At 48.5% G+C, this 16,519-nt stretch overlaps 1 protein-coding gene across 1 annotated transcript in view; it reads left to right on the forward strand.

Moving 5' to 3' along the window:
• The window catches only part of Efnb2 (ephrin B2), a 44,526-nt gene continuing 28,007 nt past the window's right edge, over positions 1 to 16,519 (forward strand). The window contains exon 1 of the mRNA XM_006988328.4: positions 1 to 134. Coding sequence (XP_006988390.1) covers positions 4 to 134 — 131 coding nt within the window. The 5' untranslated portion in view covers positions 1 to 3. The remainder of the gene's footprint in view (positions 135 to 16,519) is intronic.

Here is a 16,519-nt window from a genome sequence, read left to right on the forward strand (position 1 = left end):
GCCATGGCCATGGCCCGGTCCAGGAGGGACTCCGTGTGGAAGTACTGTTGGGGACTTTTGATGGTTTTATGCAGAACTGCGATCTCCAGATCGATAGTTTTAGAGCCTATCTACTGGAATTCCTCGAACTCCAAGTAAGTGTCGTCCACGATCCCTTCCTCTTCCCCGGCGCCCGGGCCGATCCCCGGGAGTACGCCGTATGGTCCGGGCGGGAGGCGGCCTCGGAGCCTGTTTCTAGAACCTGAGGCTCCTGTCCTCCAGCCCCCACCCCGCCACATTTCTCTAGGTGGGGACCGGCTGCACTTGCGAGCGCGGGCTCCAAGGGGCTCTTCCTGGGCTTCCAACCTCAAGTGCTCGAGGGTGCCCAAAGCCCTGGCGACTCGGGTGGCACGTCGGGAAAGGTGTGGGATTGGCGCTACCCGGCCCTCCCTTCTTTTTTGGAGAACGGAGGACGTCGCCAGTAAAGGGGCTCCAGGCGCGCAGCGACTGGCGGGCTCCGGAGACAGGCAGAGATGCGGCGCTCTGGAGGAGCGCGGGAGCCTCCGGCCGGGGCCCCGGCGGGAAGGCGGCAGAAATCGGGGGTTTGGGGCAGTGGAACGTCCCTTTGGGGAGGGGACACTGGGCCTGCAGCGTCCGGGAGCCGGCGTGGCTCTGAGTCGGCTTGCTAGCCCGAACGTGCGCAGGGAGCTCGCTGGCTGGGCCGGAGAACTCGGGCTGCCAGCCCTCCGCACCTCGGCCTCTCCCTTCGCGTCGGAACCGGTGGCCTAGCCCCGGTGCGGTCCGGGTAGCTGGCTCAATTTTAACGACGCTTTTTGGAAAAGCTCAGGGCCCTGCCCAGTCAACACTGCAGCCTTTGCACTCGGGGAGTCGGGAGTCCCTTGATCAGACTTGCTTTTTAGCAAAGCGCACAGCCGGGAGAAAGCCAGGCCTGAGACTAACTTTCAGGTCTGGGCTCACAGGGTGCGCTCGGGGTTTGGAAAATGCAAGCCCTCCTTTGGTATACGCGGCCATGGTCCCGGTAACCGCACCTGGGTGCTGCCTATTACCTCATCTTCCAACTACGGCCAGAAAGTGCTGTGAGGAATTCTGGACTCAGCCCTGGAAGAGTGTGGAGACGCTGGCTGGCTCCTGGCTGGAGGCAGACCTTTGAGATTAGAAGCAAAATCAATGGCCTAATTGGAGTTGAGCGTATGGTGCGTGGCTTCAGAGTAGAGATGAATGAATTGATTTAGAAATTACCCCCATAAGCAAAGAATTGCATCTACTCTCTTGAAAGTGGTCAATTTCAAATTCACCATTATAACTGACCAAACACGTTCCCCTTAGAAAGGGGAAAAAAAAAAAATCTCGGGTTGTAAATGACCCGAAGCAGACATTTTTTGCGTGTTTGCCAGGAGGCCCCCTTTTTAAAGTTACTGGGGCCGCCTTTGATGTAGTCTGATCGGGTATAGATTTTTTGTTTTGTTTTGTTTTGATTTTTTAATGTAAGGTGTTGTATCTGCTCCCCCGGAGTGTCATGGTTGCAGCCACAAGGGATCTACAGGCACCTGGTGGTGCCGGAAGGCGCCTGGCTGGGACCTGAGCGCCGCCGTCGCCGCTCGGACTGGGGCCCTGGTGGTGGCTGCTGCTGACGCTCGCTCGCGGTGCCTACAGAGGTCACCCTTCCCTGCCGAATGCTAGCGTCGGGTGCGCCCCTCCCCCGCCTCCCCGGGCTGCCTGCCTCTTTCCACTTTGCACTTTCACTCGCCGCCTCTTTCAGAGGCTGTCTTCTTCTTTTTCTCTCCCCACGCCCCACACCCCCGGTCTGGATTTAATATTTATATTTAAATCTAGTTTAAAGAAATTCCCACGAAACCCTTCAGAGCAAGAGAGACCTAACTGGTTTTGTATGTGTGTGTGTGTTCGTAGTGACCACTATACTTGGGTGTGCAGCAGGGAGGATCAGAAATACTGACTTGTATGAAAAAAAAAAACACACCAGTATTATGCGTGCCTAGCATCTGGAGAATCCTGTCTTCTGTTTGTTACGCGCTAGGGAGGGAGTGGTGTCTTACATTTACTCACTATTTTGATCTTTAACGGTATAGTTTTCTGAGCTGCGGCCACGGATGTACAGAGAGCTGCTAAGGGCCTGCATTTAGCTGGAGCAGGCCTCCCTGAGTGGCTGTTAGTGAGACTACTCTCTGGCCTCCACGGTAAAATGTCTTACACTTCGCCTGAGGATGGCTTGAAGTCTTTGGAAAGCATGTGGCGGAATGCTATCTGTGAGATCAGAAGGATCTCTTCCTCGAAGAGCAACACAAAAGGGCCTTTTAGTTTTTAGTGCCTGGGGTTGCCTCCCTTATTCACTTTTCCAGAGAAAAGTTTCTGTGGATAAGATGTGGCAGGCAGGTAATCAGAGGCTTGGAAGTTTCACTTCACTTTGCATGAACTGTGGGACAAGTCGCTTGTCCTGAAGCCGGCATCAGTAATTAGATTTGTTTCATGCGGGGGTCAGCCTTTTTAGCAGGTGGTCCACACAGGGAGCACGCAGCAGCTGTGTGCTCATAGGCCCCAGAAAATCATTTGTAAACTGGAATCTCCATAACTACTTTAACCACACTGCCTGCCATCTCATCCTGGAGAGTTTATGTAATAATCAGAAGTTCTGTGTACTCAGAGATTAGTGGCCGCCCTGTTAGATTCGCCACATAGTATCTGTAGATGCTGGTACTGTTTAGGTCATTTTTCAACTATTTTTAAGTTCTGGAAAGAACAGCAAAGCAAATCATTTCTAATTAACAGTTCAGTAGAATCCCCTTTCCAGCATAGTGGGTTTTTTTTGCCAAAATAAAGTGCCGTCTGGTTTTTTTGTTGTTGTTGCTTGTTTTGATGAATAATAGTTTCACTTTAGGACTAACAATGCCACACTGGCATAGTATTCTAGAATAAATTACACCTTTGAAAATTCCATTCCAGTATTAATTTATGTCTGCAGGTTTTATTCTGTATTACATACTAGTTACTTTGCAAAGCATTGTGCTTTTCCCATGTAATTTTTCCCCCATACGTAACACTGAATTCCTGAAATTGATTGGCTTGATACAAAAGAATGGCTGAATAATATCCAGATAACCTGAAACACACGGGCCTCCCCCCCCCCCCCAGGTCAGGCCCTGAATAAATACGGGCCTGTCAAATTGATAAACTAAACTACAATGGACAGAACTGTTTAAATAGCCGTTCAATAACATACACTCCAGCCTACCTTCTATTGTGTCTGAAATTCCTATTTCTGTAGATAAACAAATGCAGATTCAGCCTGGACTGAATAGCGCCTTGAACTGTGCGTACGCTCCACAGTTTACACTTTGTTGGTTTTAATAGAAAGAAAAAGCACTGGGGTGGAGTTGGTACTGTTTCACGTCCACGTTCCTCACATTTTTTGTCAGGGTGATCAACTGTAGGTAGTGGGGTCGACCCTGTTCCACAGCTGAGCCCGGCAGAGCACAAAGACAAACGTGGCGGCAGCCTCTTCAGATGAGGGTCTGAGCAGTCCCACGACTGCACTTCTTAACCTCTGCAGTTACAACTTCCAGCCCCAGAAAAGAGGGCCAGGTTAGGATGATTTGCTGGGCACTTGGTTCTGAAGCGTTCACAAAGCTGAGCTGTTGACACTTGTCCTACCCATGCAAAGACATGCAAATGGCCCCAGCATTCCACTACGGTTCTGACTCGGTGGCTGGAGCTGTAGACAGGCAGAATTAGCCACCCCCTGGGACTACCTAAAAACCAGGCCTTGGAATGGTTTCCCTAGTCTGCTGGAGGAGAACTGGTGGATTTAATTAGCTTTCCTAGAACCTCTTCGCATTGACTGAGATGAATCCTGTTGGTGGGTCCACATGAAAACCTCCTTCAACCAGCGTGGGCCCTGGAGGAAACTAAATCTTTGCTGTCTAATCTTCAGCTGAAATATTTCGGGTGGCTCCCAAGGAACTTAATGTGTCACCTAACTTGGATCGACATTTCAAAGCACATGCACAGAATGGGAGACGATTCCCGATCCCAGCATGACTGTGGGGCAGCGTCATAGAAGTGGGAGTGGCGGAGACCGGGAAAATATGGACTGTAGACCCTGGGGGAAGAATCACTTTAAGGGACAGTATTTCCTTGACATTCCAATGCAAACTTTATTCTCAAAATATCTAACTGCAAGCTGGATGCTAAGATGCCTCCCTCCTCCAAAAGATGATTAAAATGTCTCTAGTCACTGCCTGCCTGTGCTACAGACATAAAGAACCTGTTTTTCAGGTCACTTAAACATCTGCATAGATTTGCTTATGAGATCACCCTTTGTTAAAGAGAAGTGTTGGACTGCTTAAAATATTTTGATTAAAATATGCAGATCCTGTAGAACTGCAAGCTTCCAGAGAGGGTTAGCTCTCTCTAGGTAGCACCCCCCCACCCCCCACCCCGTAAAGGGGAGGATTAGAAGGGGGCCGGTGCGGAATAAGAACAGCCGAAAAGGAAGGATAGCAAATGAGACATGTTCCGAACAGCTTGGAAAAACTCCTGTGGCTTCATTGTCTCTATAAAGCCGAAGAATACAAAAGCAAGCAGCCAGCCCTTCTCCCGTGATGGGAGATGCAAACCGTTGACATGGCTCCCCTGTTTAACTTGTTTAATTCTCGTTTTAAATTCAGCACTATAACAGCCGTGTGAACTCTGAAGATTTCTTTAGTAATCCATTTTGTAGTTCGGAATCAAAAACAAAGTGAAAGGGTCTGACACAATTTGCTTTTATTTTTAGGCAAATCAACCCTGGTCATAGTTAATAAGGGGATTACAACCCAGACTACGTCTTTACAGATGTAAAGTAAATCAAGGGCGGCGCATAAAGAAACTGATCCCTTTTGATTGAAGTATGGTAAAAAGGCATAGAGGAGCTAGCAGCAGTAATCTGATTGTATGGCAATAAAACCACCATTTTCTGTCTTTCAGATAAAAATAATGTGGTAAATCCATGCAGTTCATAAGATGTAAAGGCAGATAAAGGAGAAGCCATGGCAACATATAGATTAGCTTGATGTTGGAAATGACATGTCCCTGAAAGGGTGTAGGGCGAAGGCCCTTGCTCCAGGCTGTTGGGTATTATGTGAGAGCCACACAGACTTGGGAACTCGGATTAAGAATCATGAAAGCCCCACTTGTGGTCTGGGATGGCTGAAGCGGTGGAGGAAAGCTGTACAGTTCTTGCTCATTGGTGGGAGATAATATGGCCAAGGTAGCTTTCATTGACGGCCTTTTTATAGACTGGGATGGAGGCTGATTAAACGCACAGCTCTCTGCAGTCGTTAGGGCCTGGAAGCTTTTCCTGCTTAACTCTTGGCCTGACAGAGGCAGCCATTCTGTAGGATTAGCCGCCCTACGCTGCCCTTGCCTTCATCTATTTGGGCTTCAGGCAGAGACCTGCTGGGCAGCGACGGAGACCAGAGGGAGATAGGTAGGGCCCGAATTATCTGAAAAGAAAACAGAGGCCTTTTGATTTCAGGCTTCCCCCAGGGCCCTTCCCGTCCCGGCATTGCCTGTGGACCAGGGGAAGGAAGGCTGGGGCTGTTGGCCCTTACCTGGGCCCCTAGCTCTTCTGTGAGGTTGATCTTTCCTTTCCTGGGGAAATTTAAGAAAAAAGAAAAATAGCAGGTGACAATGTTGGAAAGGGGGGGATTTAGTTTAATTCAAATACTCCATCTGGTATGTCCAAACGCACGAACCTTGTGATTCCAGGGGCTCCTGGCTTCCCTGACCACTGCGATTGGTCATCTTTGAGTTGGACGAGATGGGCTTCCCGGTGGAGATGACAGGATTCTAAAGTTAGAGTGCTGGCACACACTGAAGGCAAAACCAAAAACTCTTGGTGTTGCTGACTGCTTCCTGCCCTCTGTCCCCGGGGAAGGGAACTGGAGCTCAGTGCTGGTCTTCCATGCTTTCCATTTCAGTCATTCAACAAAGTGAGTCACTGACTCCATCCCGGGTGAGGGGCAGAGTGATGCCCACAACTGGTTTACGCCACCAGAAAGGAAATGTTTGCTTTGTTGTCATCTTTTGGAATTTCAGGCAGGTCTGACTGTTCCTTCAGGACAAGGGGCTTTCTTCGTGGAGTGGGTCTTGGATGTATGTGGCTTACACGTGGGGTCTGGGAGCTGTTTTAGTAGGAGCAGGAGGGTGTCTAGTCTCTTGCTTCTGTACACAGATGATAAAGACGTCATTAAGCCCTAAATGTTCTCTTTAGACCCATTTCGTTGACTTTCTTCCTAGTTCTCACGCTGGATCATAGTTTGGGGGCCGTAGACACGTCGCTTCTGCGATCTGTTTTTTTTTTCTCTCTGTACTGTGAGAATTATGAAAGACGGTACAGTTGCACACCGCTTCTCATGCCCAAACACCTGCCACTTTGTGCCTTCCTTTCCGTCTTAATTCTGAATCTATACCAAAATATCCATTTCATTTGTCGAGATTCATCAAAGAGGAGGGACACTCTCTCATTTACAGGCTGGTCACATCCTAACACCTTTCATTCTCCATTTGACAATGATTGCTAATGGCCCATTCAGCTAAAGTATTTGCTTGTTAACAGGGAACAGAGAATGATAAATGTCCAGCAAGCTTGCCGCCTCCTTCAGCTTTTCACACACAGACTGGCGCATATTTATGGCCGGCAAATGACAAAGGGAGACGCTGAATCGCCTTGGCCTCCAGCTTTCCGTTAGGAACAGGGTTAAAGTGATTCAAGAGCTATGCAAGAAAGCCCTGCATGTGTTTACTAACTGTCCAGTGGTGAGCTCCTCTTCACGCCTTTTCTGGACCCTCCATTCCATGGAGCATATCTGGGCCATATATTTTAGAAACAGCTTCTGTTTCTGAAGAGGAGGGGGAGGACTAGACAGTAACAAACCCAGGAAAGTCGTGAGTAGATGGTTACCAGGATTCCCACTGTAGCAGCGTTCCAAGCAGACCTGATTCTGGGGTTGCAACACGGAATGAGCAGTGGATCGTTCAAATAGTTTCCTTCGGTGTGCAAATTCAAATACTTGCTGATTTCAGATTTTAAAACCATAGTGGGGAAAGGCTCTCTTAAAGAAAGCGGGTTCTTTCTGCCCAGAGTAATTCTCTAAACAGAACGGGAAGAGCAAATGGGTTCTAGTGAAGAAGGTAGAGTTCCATCCTCCACAGCGAGGAGTAGGAACTACCCAGGGGGAGCACTTTCCAAATGCTGTGGTTGGGCCACTGGTGATCTACACACTCAGAAAACATCCTATTCATCGGGATTGTAAATAGATGCTCTGCAGGATGGTTAAACAACCCAGTTTGTTTTCTCCATCGAAATTCAGTTGTGTCTAATTTTAATTACATTATTTGTAGCACTTCTCTGGTACTGAAGCCCGTTGCCACCAAGACATACACCGATACTTTTTGTGGAGACTCTGGATCTCCCTAGAACCTGTGAGTGCTGTTCCGAGGTCCAGCATATCTGTGAGAGAAGGGAGTGATTTTAATGAGGCCTCGTCCTGACTGAGGTATGCATGTTGTAAGGCAGAGCTTGATTCTTCCCGTTTGCCTGGGCTGCTTCCTCGCCTATGTGTATTTCATGGAGTTTCTGTCCTTCAAAGGTGGAGACGTCTTTGAGATGACCTCTTCCATCCTCTCAAGGGATAGCAGATGAGCCTGAGGCACCGTGAGGTTGGTCACACCTCCTGACAAAACCCCTCAGTCCTTGCCTTTTCCCCTCTTACGTTATCTTTCTGTGTTCCTAGAGCATTCATCCTCAGTCAGAATTGCCCTCAGAAAACAGGTCACTAGGAAAGACCCTAGATGCATTCTTTTCTGTGATGATGGAGATCTCTGTCCAGTTTTCCTTTGCAAGCCTATAGGCCTGGCAGTCAACTCCAGGTCTCTATGTGCAGGGCTGCTTCCAGGATGCCCAGAAACCCAGATCTCTCTCTATGTGCAGGGTCACTTCCAGGCATACCCAGAACCCCAGGTCTCTATGTGCAGGGCCATTTCCAGGCATGCCCAGAACCTCAGGTCTCTAGGTGCAGGACTGCTTCCAGGCATGCTCAGGTGCTCTCTCCTTGCCTTTTTGGCAAAGCAAGGGGCAGACACTGCCTTATTTCTTCCAACAGTTCACTCACTTCTGACTCTTGTGGGTATCCAGTAAGTATCTGTGGGATGTGCAGGCACAACCCAGATTAATGCTGTTGGCTGCCCGTGTTCTTATCATTGGCTGTCAGAGATCCAAGATCCACCCTCCAGATCCAAGGCTCCTGAACTGAAGGGCACCAAAGTCATCTTCGGGGATTGTGAAAACTGGTTTCTGAACCCACCCCCCATCTCCCAGAATTTCTGATTCCTGGGGGCTAAGAAGGGACTGGGAGATATACACTTAAGCAAGCTCCCGAGATGTCGTCAGCTGCTGGTGTTGGCGGGAAAGCAAACCCAAGAGAACTGTTACCTTGGGTCAGCCTTTTGTGGAATAGAGATCTAGCAGTCTTCCTACTTTCAAAGGCTGTTTAGGGCCCTTGAGGAAATCTGACCTTTAACTTGTCGTCACCTGCAACACCACCACCCCCCCACCCCCCATCCCCACCCCCAACCCCGTTCTTTCTTTTAGAGGTCACAAGGGCCCAAGACAATTGGCAGTTGTAACTTGATTAATCCAATAAGTGTTTATTAATGGCCAGGTCCATTACTCTGAGAATATAGTCAAGGCAGAAAAATCTCTTTCCTTGAGATTTAAATGCCAAGTAGAAACTGGAATATTCCATGCTGGGATGCCATGGCATTGTATGTAGAGGTGATGAGGTGAAAGGGGAAGACCAGAAGGTGGACAGTCCTGGGTAGGGGTTCAATCCAGGTGAGAAGAAACTTGAGTTTTTAAAGACAGTAGTTTCTCTAAGCCAAGTCATGGTAGATTGCTGAAATATAGTAGTGCGCAAGCCAGAAGTCTCTTATTTCGGCCTAGGGTAGTGTCTATAATGTGCCTCTGAGTGGCCATAGCACAGAGTCAAATCCCACAGAGTGGAAGAGACAGGCCCTGTGGAAGAGCAGCTCATTGATTTCAGCAGCCCTTCTGATGTGGGGATTATCAAGGACCCATTGTTTTAAACGTGAGTGTCATCATGGCCAGGTCAGGCCATCGATTTCTCCAGGACAGTGGCTTGGTTTGATCGGGAGCACAGGCTTTGGAGTTCACGTGTGTGAGCCAATCCCTGCTTAGCCGTCCCCCGGCTGTGCAGTTGGAAGAGTACCCTCCATGTTGCTCATTTGTCCAGCTTTAAATCAGAGACAATCTCATAGCAGTGCTGAGTGAGAAAGTCATAAAACGGTGGTCAGGATGAAATGTGTCTGAGGGGCCTAGCTCTGAGCTGGGCACAACAAGCCAGTAAATGTCAGCTACTGTTAATAAAATTCACTGGCTGTCCACCGAATACCATCCCCATACAAAGGAAAAAATGAGAACACTTTGTTAAAGAAGATGAACACTAATATTTTAAGCTCTCTGGTGTTACTTTGTTTTTGCTCGCCAGTCATTGCTGCCGACTCTTTAAGATTCTCTGGTCCATAAAGCACCTTTTAATTCCCCATCTACCGGCAGTCTAGACCTTCTTCCTCTGCTTCCCTGATCCAGTACTTTCTCTGAACACAAGTGTGTGAACAAGCCTTGGACATTCTTGTTAAACTGTTCAGCTGTGCATTAAGAGTAGGTTCTCTGTGTATCTTAGTAAAAGATGTTTGTCCTTGAGTGAATACATGAATCCAGCCTGGGTTCAGGGATGGGCAGTGTGGTAGTTTTGGTTTTTGTTGTTGTTGTTGCAACAACTTTCTTCCTATTGGACCCTGTTTTATGTAACAACAGTGGTATACAAGGCTTACCACACGCCAGCTGCTGTTCCAGCTGCTGGATACATACCTTTTAAACCTTCTTTCTATAATTTATTTATTTTTATCTTATGTGCATTGGTGTATGTCTGTGTGAGGGTGTCAAATCTTGGAGTTACAGACAGTTGTGAGCTGCCATGTGGGTGCTGGGATTTGAACCCGGGTCCTCTAGAAGAGCAGTTGATACTCTTAATAGCTGAGCCATCTCCCCAGTCCTCCATTATTAAACCTTCTTGCAGCCGCCAGTGGAAAATATTTTTGTTATCCTCTTAATACTAGTGGAGAAATTGGGGCCAAATGGATTAACCAAGTTACCCAAGGTCCTCGGAAGTTAAGATGTAGATTTGAACTGAAGTGCTTTGGTGTCGCTCTCTGGCCGTTGGGTTCTCTGCCTTTCTTTTGTGCTGTCGCAGGAAGAGGTTGGCTGTGGGTAAGTTAAGTGTGTATTTGCTCAAGGCAGTCCACACAAGGTAGAGAAAAGAGAGGCATTGAATGCGATCTTCCCTTGTTCGTTTGAACGCCGAGTAGCCCTCATTTCTGCTGGGTGTCCGGTTCTAAAGGGATCCTTTGAAGCTCAGATCTGACAAGACCATACTCACTGGAAGCAGAGTCATCATCAGACCGTCTAAAAGGTGACTAGGCAGTTTTTACAGTATATAATATTAATGCATTGATTGTGTATGACTCCTTTGACTATCAACATTTTCCTTTTAAGAATTTAAGTGATTGGTCAGCTCCCCCTGGGAGAAAGTCAGGCTTCCAGAGTCACCTCCAGTTTGCTGCTGAGTGTGTGTCAAGCTAAGGAGATAGTATGACATCTTTTTTAGAGTCTAGTCACAATTAAATGCCATTTTATTTTGGATTGTGGGAACTGTGCCAGCTTCCAGCTTGTCAGAGCTGAGAAGACTCAAATCAAGCCCAGGCCTATTTCTACAGCAAACGGGGGGAGTCTGGCTTCTTGCCTGTGGATTCATTCAGTTCAGCCCATCTGGCTTTTGATGTTCTGCAAGTTTGGAGCAGTTTGTTTAAGGAAGCCGGATGGTGAATATTGGTGGGCCTGGGGTTCTGTGGACTCCACAGTGTCGCCTCTGGATTTGCGTTTCCTCCACTCCGGCATCTGCCTACCTGCATGCAGCACAAGCTTCCGGAGAAGGCAACCACGTCTTCACTTCCCTTGGAACTGAGACTCTAAAAGTGCCACCGCATGGCACCCTCTCAGCTAGCTCTTGCCTGCCCAGTTCTCTCTGTTCAATGTCAGCCTTCTGGAGTCACTGTTAGGGCCTAACTCTGGAACTGTTTTGTGATTCGGCCAGGGAAGAGAATTACAGCAGAACACCATTCGTTCATATTTCCATCATGTGACATGGTCCTGGGTGACGTGTATCGATCCGTAACCAATTCCACTCCTCATTTCTGCAGGTGGCAGTTTTGTTACCCATTGGGTTTCTCTTCCCCCTCTTCCCCTATCCCACTGGCTGTGACAGGAGGAAGGTAACTCCTACCACACCCACGGGGACCTGTGCCTGACCCCTCCCCTGGAGCCTGGGAAGGAGGAAGTGCTGGGAAGCAGCCATTTAGGGGCTTGTAAAGCCATGGCACACAGCCTTGTAAACTGTTTGCTAGGCCTATTAAGCTTGCCTGTCAAGGAGACTCCCTTCTCAGACCCAGGAAGCTGCGTGTCATGGTCCCTTCTCTCTGTTGTGGACTCACTCCTACTTCTGTTGGAGAAGCACCTGCTTGTGTGCTGCTCTGTGGGGGGACAGGGGAGCAGGCATGTGGGGGGGGGGAGGGGGGAGGGTCTGTTGGTTGGACACCTGGCCAAAGGAAAAGGCTTTCATCTTAGTGGGGACAAGAGTGAATTGTGTTCCACAAAAGGCAGGACACTCTGAAATGAAGCAACATGGTGGTGGGGAGGAAGAGGATGGAGGGCTGAAGGGACTGTGTTCACGGCCAGGACTACCCCTGGATGCCGGGTCTTGGAGTGTCGAGGAGGCGGACCCCTCAGCCCTCGTTAGATTTGCACGTGGCTCTCACCCCTGTGACTTCACCACTCAGGTAAATGAGCAAATGGCTCCGAAACAACAGAGAACCAGCTGGAGGTGCCCTTTGGACCCTTTCTCTGTGAGAGCCATCTTCCTCTCTAGGGCCTGGCCTATAAATAACGTGGGTCCCACCTTCCTTTATAGACTCTTGCTAAAAGCACGGCTGGGAACATGACCGTACAGGTGCTGACAAATTACAGCTGAGAAAGAAGGCTGCAATGCCTGCTGTCACTGGGGTTATGAAATCGGGGTTTCAATCAGGGAGCCTGCCCGGTCGGCTTGCCGGCGGGGCCGTCTGGCATGTACCATCCCTCTTCTTGCTTGCTCACTGCGCACCCCGCACCCCTCCAGCTTCGTGCTCTAGCCCTCGAATCTTGCCTTGGCTGGCCACAGAATCTGTGATTTTTTTTTTCCCCCTTTTTTTAATTGAAGGAGAGGGTAGAGCAGGCAAAGAATGTTCTTTGGTCCACTACGTCAACGAAACCTTAGTTTTGCTCTTAATTCCATAGCAGATTTAAAAGGTGCCCGCTAACCTGTGAAAAGACAGCAGTGGCATCTGCCCCACGCAGGTGAGGTCTGACTTGGAAACGATTGATAGGAGATACGTGTTTCAGCCTTCGCCTGTTACAGGTGTGCAAGTGAAGGTGTTGAGGTGGCAAAGACAATTACATGGGTAGAACTGAAGTAAATACCCGCACTGTTTTCCCTGGCGGGGGAACCAAACCGTTTAAGGTGTGGGAATATTATCTCTGAGCGTCTCAAAGTGGAATCTCCTCTGGTGACCAGTGTTTTCTAGCACCGTATCACAGACACACAGGAAAACAAGACGAACGTCAAAAGACGTCAGTTCCCTGCGGTTGTGCAGCCACGTAAGCGGTGCCGTTCAGTGTCCTTTTGACTCATTGGGCACTGTAGGAAGACAGAGGGAAACGATGAATTTGAAGAAATGTGTTCCTCGTGGTGTGACTGTGGAAGGCAAGCTGAGGCCATCAGGCCGGAGGTCCTCCACCATCACAGTGCTGCTCGGTGAGCAGAACTTTCTTCGGGCTTCGGTGCCCAGGCCAGCTCCTCACCTGGTGGAGTTGCTGAACTGGTTCCTGGGGCTGTGTACTCTCCAGACGCTTGGATTTCTGCGCTTCTCATCTTTCGGCTCTTGAAAAGGTTTGGCTTGTGGTTGGTGTGAAGTTTGAAATGCTCACCCCCCCACCCCCACCCCCTCGAAGTCTCGCATTTAGAACACTTTAATGGTCCCCAATTGTACAGCCTGCTTTTAGGTCCCCTTTCTTATCCTTGAATAAATCGGGTTCAAGTTGCACAGAGTATTTGTTTTAGAAAACTGAAAGAAAGGGGCACCTGTGAAAACAGGCCACTGTTCCAACACACACACACATTCGAATTAAAGCAGAAAATGTCAGTTAGAGCCTCCAATTACTACTTACTTCTTGGAGGTTTGAAGCCGCGGAGAAGATAGCGGTGTGCTTGCTGGAAGTTTCAGGGTAATTACTTGTTACTCTAAGCACGGTATCTGGTAACCTAGTTCTGTGTGAACTTGACACCCTGTAGCTCGCTACACCCCACTATTTCTCTGGTTTCAGAATAAGCCTGCGTAGAAACTGTTCTGATATTAAAATGCCAAAGGGGGCAGTAAAGTGCTGTTCACTAAAAAAGGGGGAAAAGTGTTTCCCAAGTATTTCTTCCGGAGCTATTGCCTTGTCGGCCTGGGTGCTCCTCCTTCACTTGCTCATCTTGTAACAGGTGCTTCTGTGGGGCGGGGGGTGGAGGGGCCACTTCTAGAGCAGCTGATTAAGCTACTGCAGCACTCTAGTAGGAAATGGAGGTAACGTGAAGTGGAATATTCTGCCTGTTTATATCAAGTTCACACACTGCTGATGTGAAGCCTTTCTCGGGGAGTATTCATACTCCCAACTGCATGGAACGTTCCAGAAAGGAATGTGTGATGCTTGCTGGCCTAGCTGCATATGGACGTCAGAGGCATTGCAGAGTTGAAGGCCAGGGAGTGGCCTGATCCTGAGGGGTTCTGGTGTCCACATTCAGTGGGGGGTGAACCAACTCACACATTGCCCCCCCCCCACACCTTCCCTGTGGCCTTTACCACTGAATTAAAGTAACAGTACAAACATTTTATGGAGAAAAGTATGTTTCCCAAAATGTGGCAAATCTCAAGTATCCTTGATATACAGTGCTGGCTCAGGAATAATCTGGTGTGTGAATGTGATCTGAGGTTTTCTACCTTCTAGGATGACCCAGTTTGTAAAGCTCGTTCCTTAAAAATGTCAGCCCACTTCCTGATTTGCTCAGTGATGAAATCTAATTCTATTTAATCTCTTATTTCTCATTTTTTGGACAAATATCTGTTCTACATTTGTCAACTAGGGGGCTGTTTAGTACGTAGACCACCCTGTGCATTCTAGGGCATTGCATCAGAAAGTTAAAAGATCTATAAGCCTTAAATATTTAGAATGCTTTCAAAATTAAAGCTAAGAAAGGTAGTTCAAAAAGCTAGCTCAGGTTTCTATGTTTGTTCACTGTTTGAACTTTTGGAGTCCTGGGGGCTGAACCTAACCACGTACATGACAGGCAGGTGCTCTGACTCCTAAGCTATCTCCTCAGCTCTTTCTCTGCTTTTTATTTTGAGACAAGGTCTCACTGAGTTGCCCAGCCTGGCCTTGAACTCACTCTGTAGTGCAGGCAGGCCTCAGGACTGTGACCCTCTTGCTCTAGTCTCCTGTGGGGCTGGGATTACAGATCTGTGCCCCCAGGCCCAGCAGGTTTAGTTTTTGAAGCTGTATGTTGAAAAGTAATGCCCAACCTGCCCTCAGAGTCTGCTCACTGAAGAGAACTTTGAAGCCCACTGACACCTAAAAGTCAGCGTAGCCCCAGATAGTTACAGGTAACCAACCATTGATGGCACGGTTGTCCGTGTGTGCTGGTCTCTGTGGTCAGTCCAGTACACGCCGATGTTTTACAGAGGTATCTATTTCCAGCTCGAGTAAGTCTTCTGTGTGCAGTGGTCATACACAGTCCTGGGTTGCCTAACAGTAAGGCATCTCTGGGAATGTGTCTTTAGATGGGTCTGGGCTATATGAGCAGCTCAGTGTTTACTCACCCAGACTAAGATAGCTACAGGACCACCTTTCCATATGCAGTCTGCAATTGACCAAAATGACTCTGTCAATTGTGCAGCTGTACTAGATACCATTTTAAATGAAAGGAAGCCTAGGGTTTTTAGTAGGGTGTGCTGTGTATTCGCTTAGGCATCTGACTTTGCAATGTTTTGCAAGTAGGAAAACTTACTGTCTCCCGTCCTCCCCTTCAGTTTTCTGTGGCTGCATCATCGTCTCTGTGAGCTCTGGGGACATACTTCATAGATGCTTCGTCCCTGACCTGATGGTGCAGAAATAGGAAATAGTTAAATCGATTTTTCTGTGTGAACCGTGTTAGGCAGCAGCTGACATTTTCTCCTCAGAAGCTGTTGCTCAGCGTTTCCAAGACTGTGCCATCCTCCTCTCTGGAGGGGGGCGGGGCTCTACCTGGCCCAGTTCACTGGACATAGAAGCCGGCCACTCCTATGTGCTGCTGACTTCACCTGTGTGGCCACAGACAGCATCAGCGTCCGGTAGCCTTTGCGTTTTGCCGCGGTGAGGAAACACATAGGATGTAAGGAGGCGTGTCTGCACAGAGGTCCATCCAGTGGAACTGAAAGAAGAACAGGGGAAGTGGAAATTTCCCTGCTGAGAGAGAGGTGATGGAGTGGGACTGCAGGTCCACAGCGCTGTCACCCACCAAAGCATCTCATCCCCTATGGCACAGGCTCAAGGTCAGAGGTAAACCTGGCAGCAGTTGCCTCCATCTGCTCCCAGGCTTCTGGTGACGTGGTGCGTTGCACCCACAAACATCGTATTTCCAGCTCCATCAGCTGATCTGTGTGCTCCCTGCATTATTGCAGCATTTTAAACCAGCCTGGGTTCACACACAGGCTTAGGTTTCCTCCTCCTCTCCTCGTTAATTCTGCTATGTTCTCAGCTATGAACAAGAATATTAAGTCATGTGATGTTAATAGAGGTTTTTACAATGAGAAGTATGAAGTTGAGGTGTCTAAATTATTAGAGATCTAATTTAGACCACTACACATTAGTGTCTACTGTATAGATCATTAGAGTTACTCAAAGTATCCTGTGTGGAGCACTTTTGTGGGAGTCTAGTTTGGCAAACGCCTTTTTCAAACCTGAGTTAAATCAATAGGCAACCCACAGGTAAAAATAGATTCTGGCGTCAAATCCGTTTTACACCAGGCCTCCGGCTTTGGAAACCCTACTTCGGAGTTGCCTGTTTTGTCCCAGTTCCATTCTCTCTCTATTTGAGTCAAAGTCATGGAATCTATTGTCTACTTGGAAATGATTCACTGGGGAAAACCAGAGGAGTGTCCAGGTTCTGCTCAGGGTTCCCCCGTAAGCCCCTGGGAGCTCCCCAGGGAAGTGAATGCAGCTAGAGGGCAGTGCTTAGGCTGCCATGGGGTGGCCCATGCTCCTGGCACGCAGCCA

The sequence above is a fragment of the Peromyscus maniculatus genome, chromosome 17, assembly GCF_049852395.1.
Source record: "Peromyscus maniculatus bairdii isolate BWxNUB_F1_BW_parent chromosome 17, HU_Pman_BW_mat_3.1, whole genome shotgun sequence".
Lineage (NCBI taxonomy): Eukaryota > Metazoa > Chordata > Mammalia > Rodentia > Cricetidae > Peromyscus > Peromyscus maniculatus.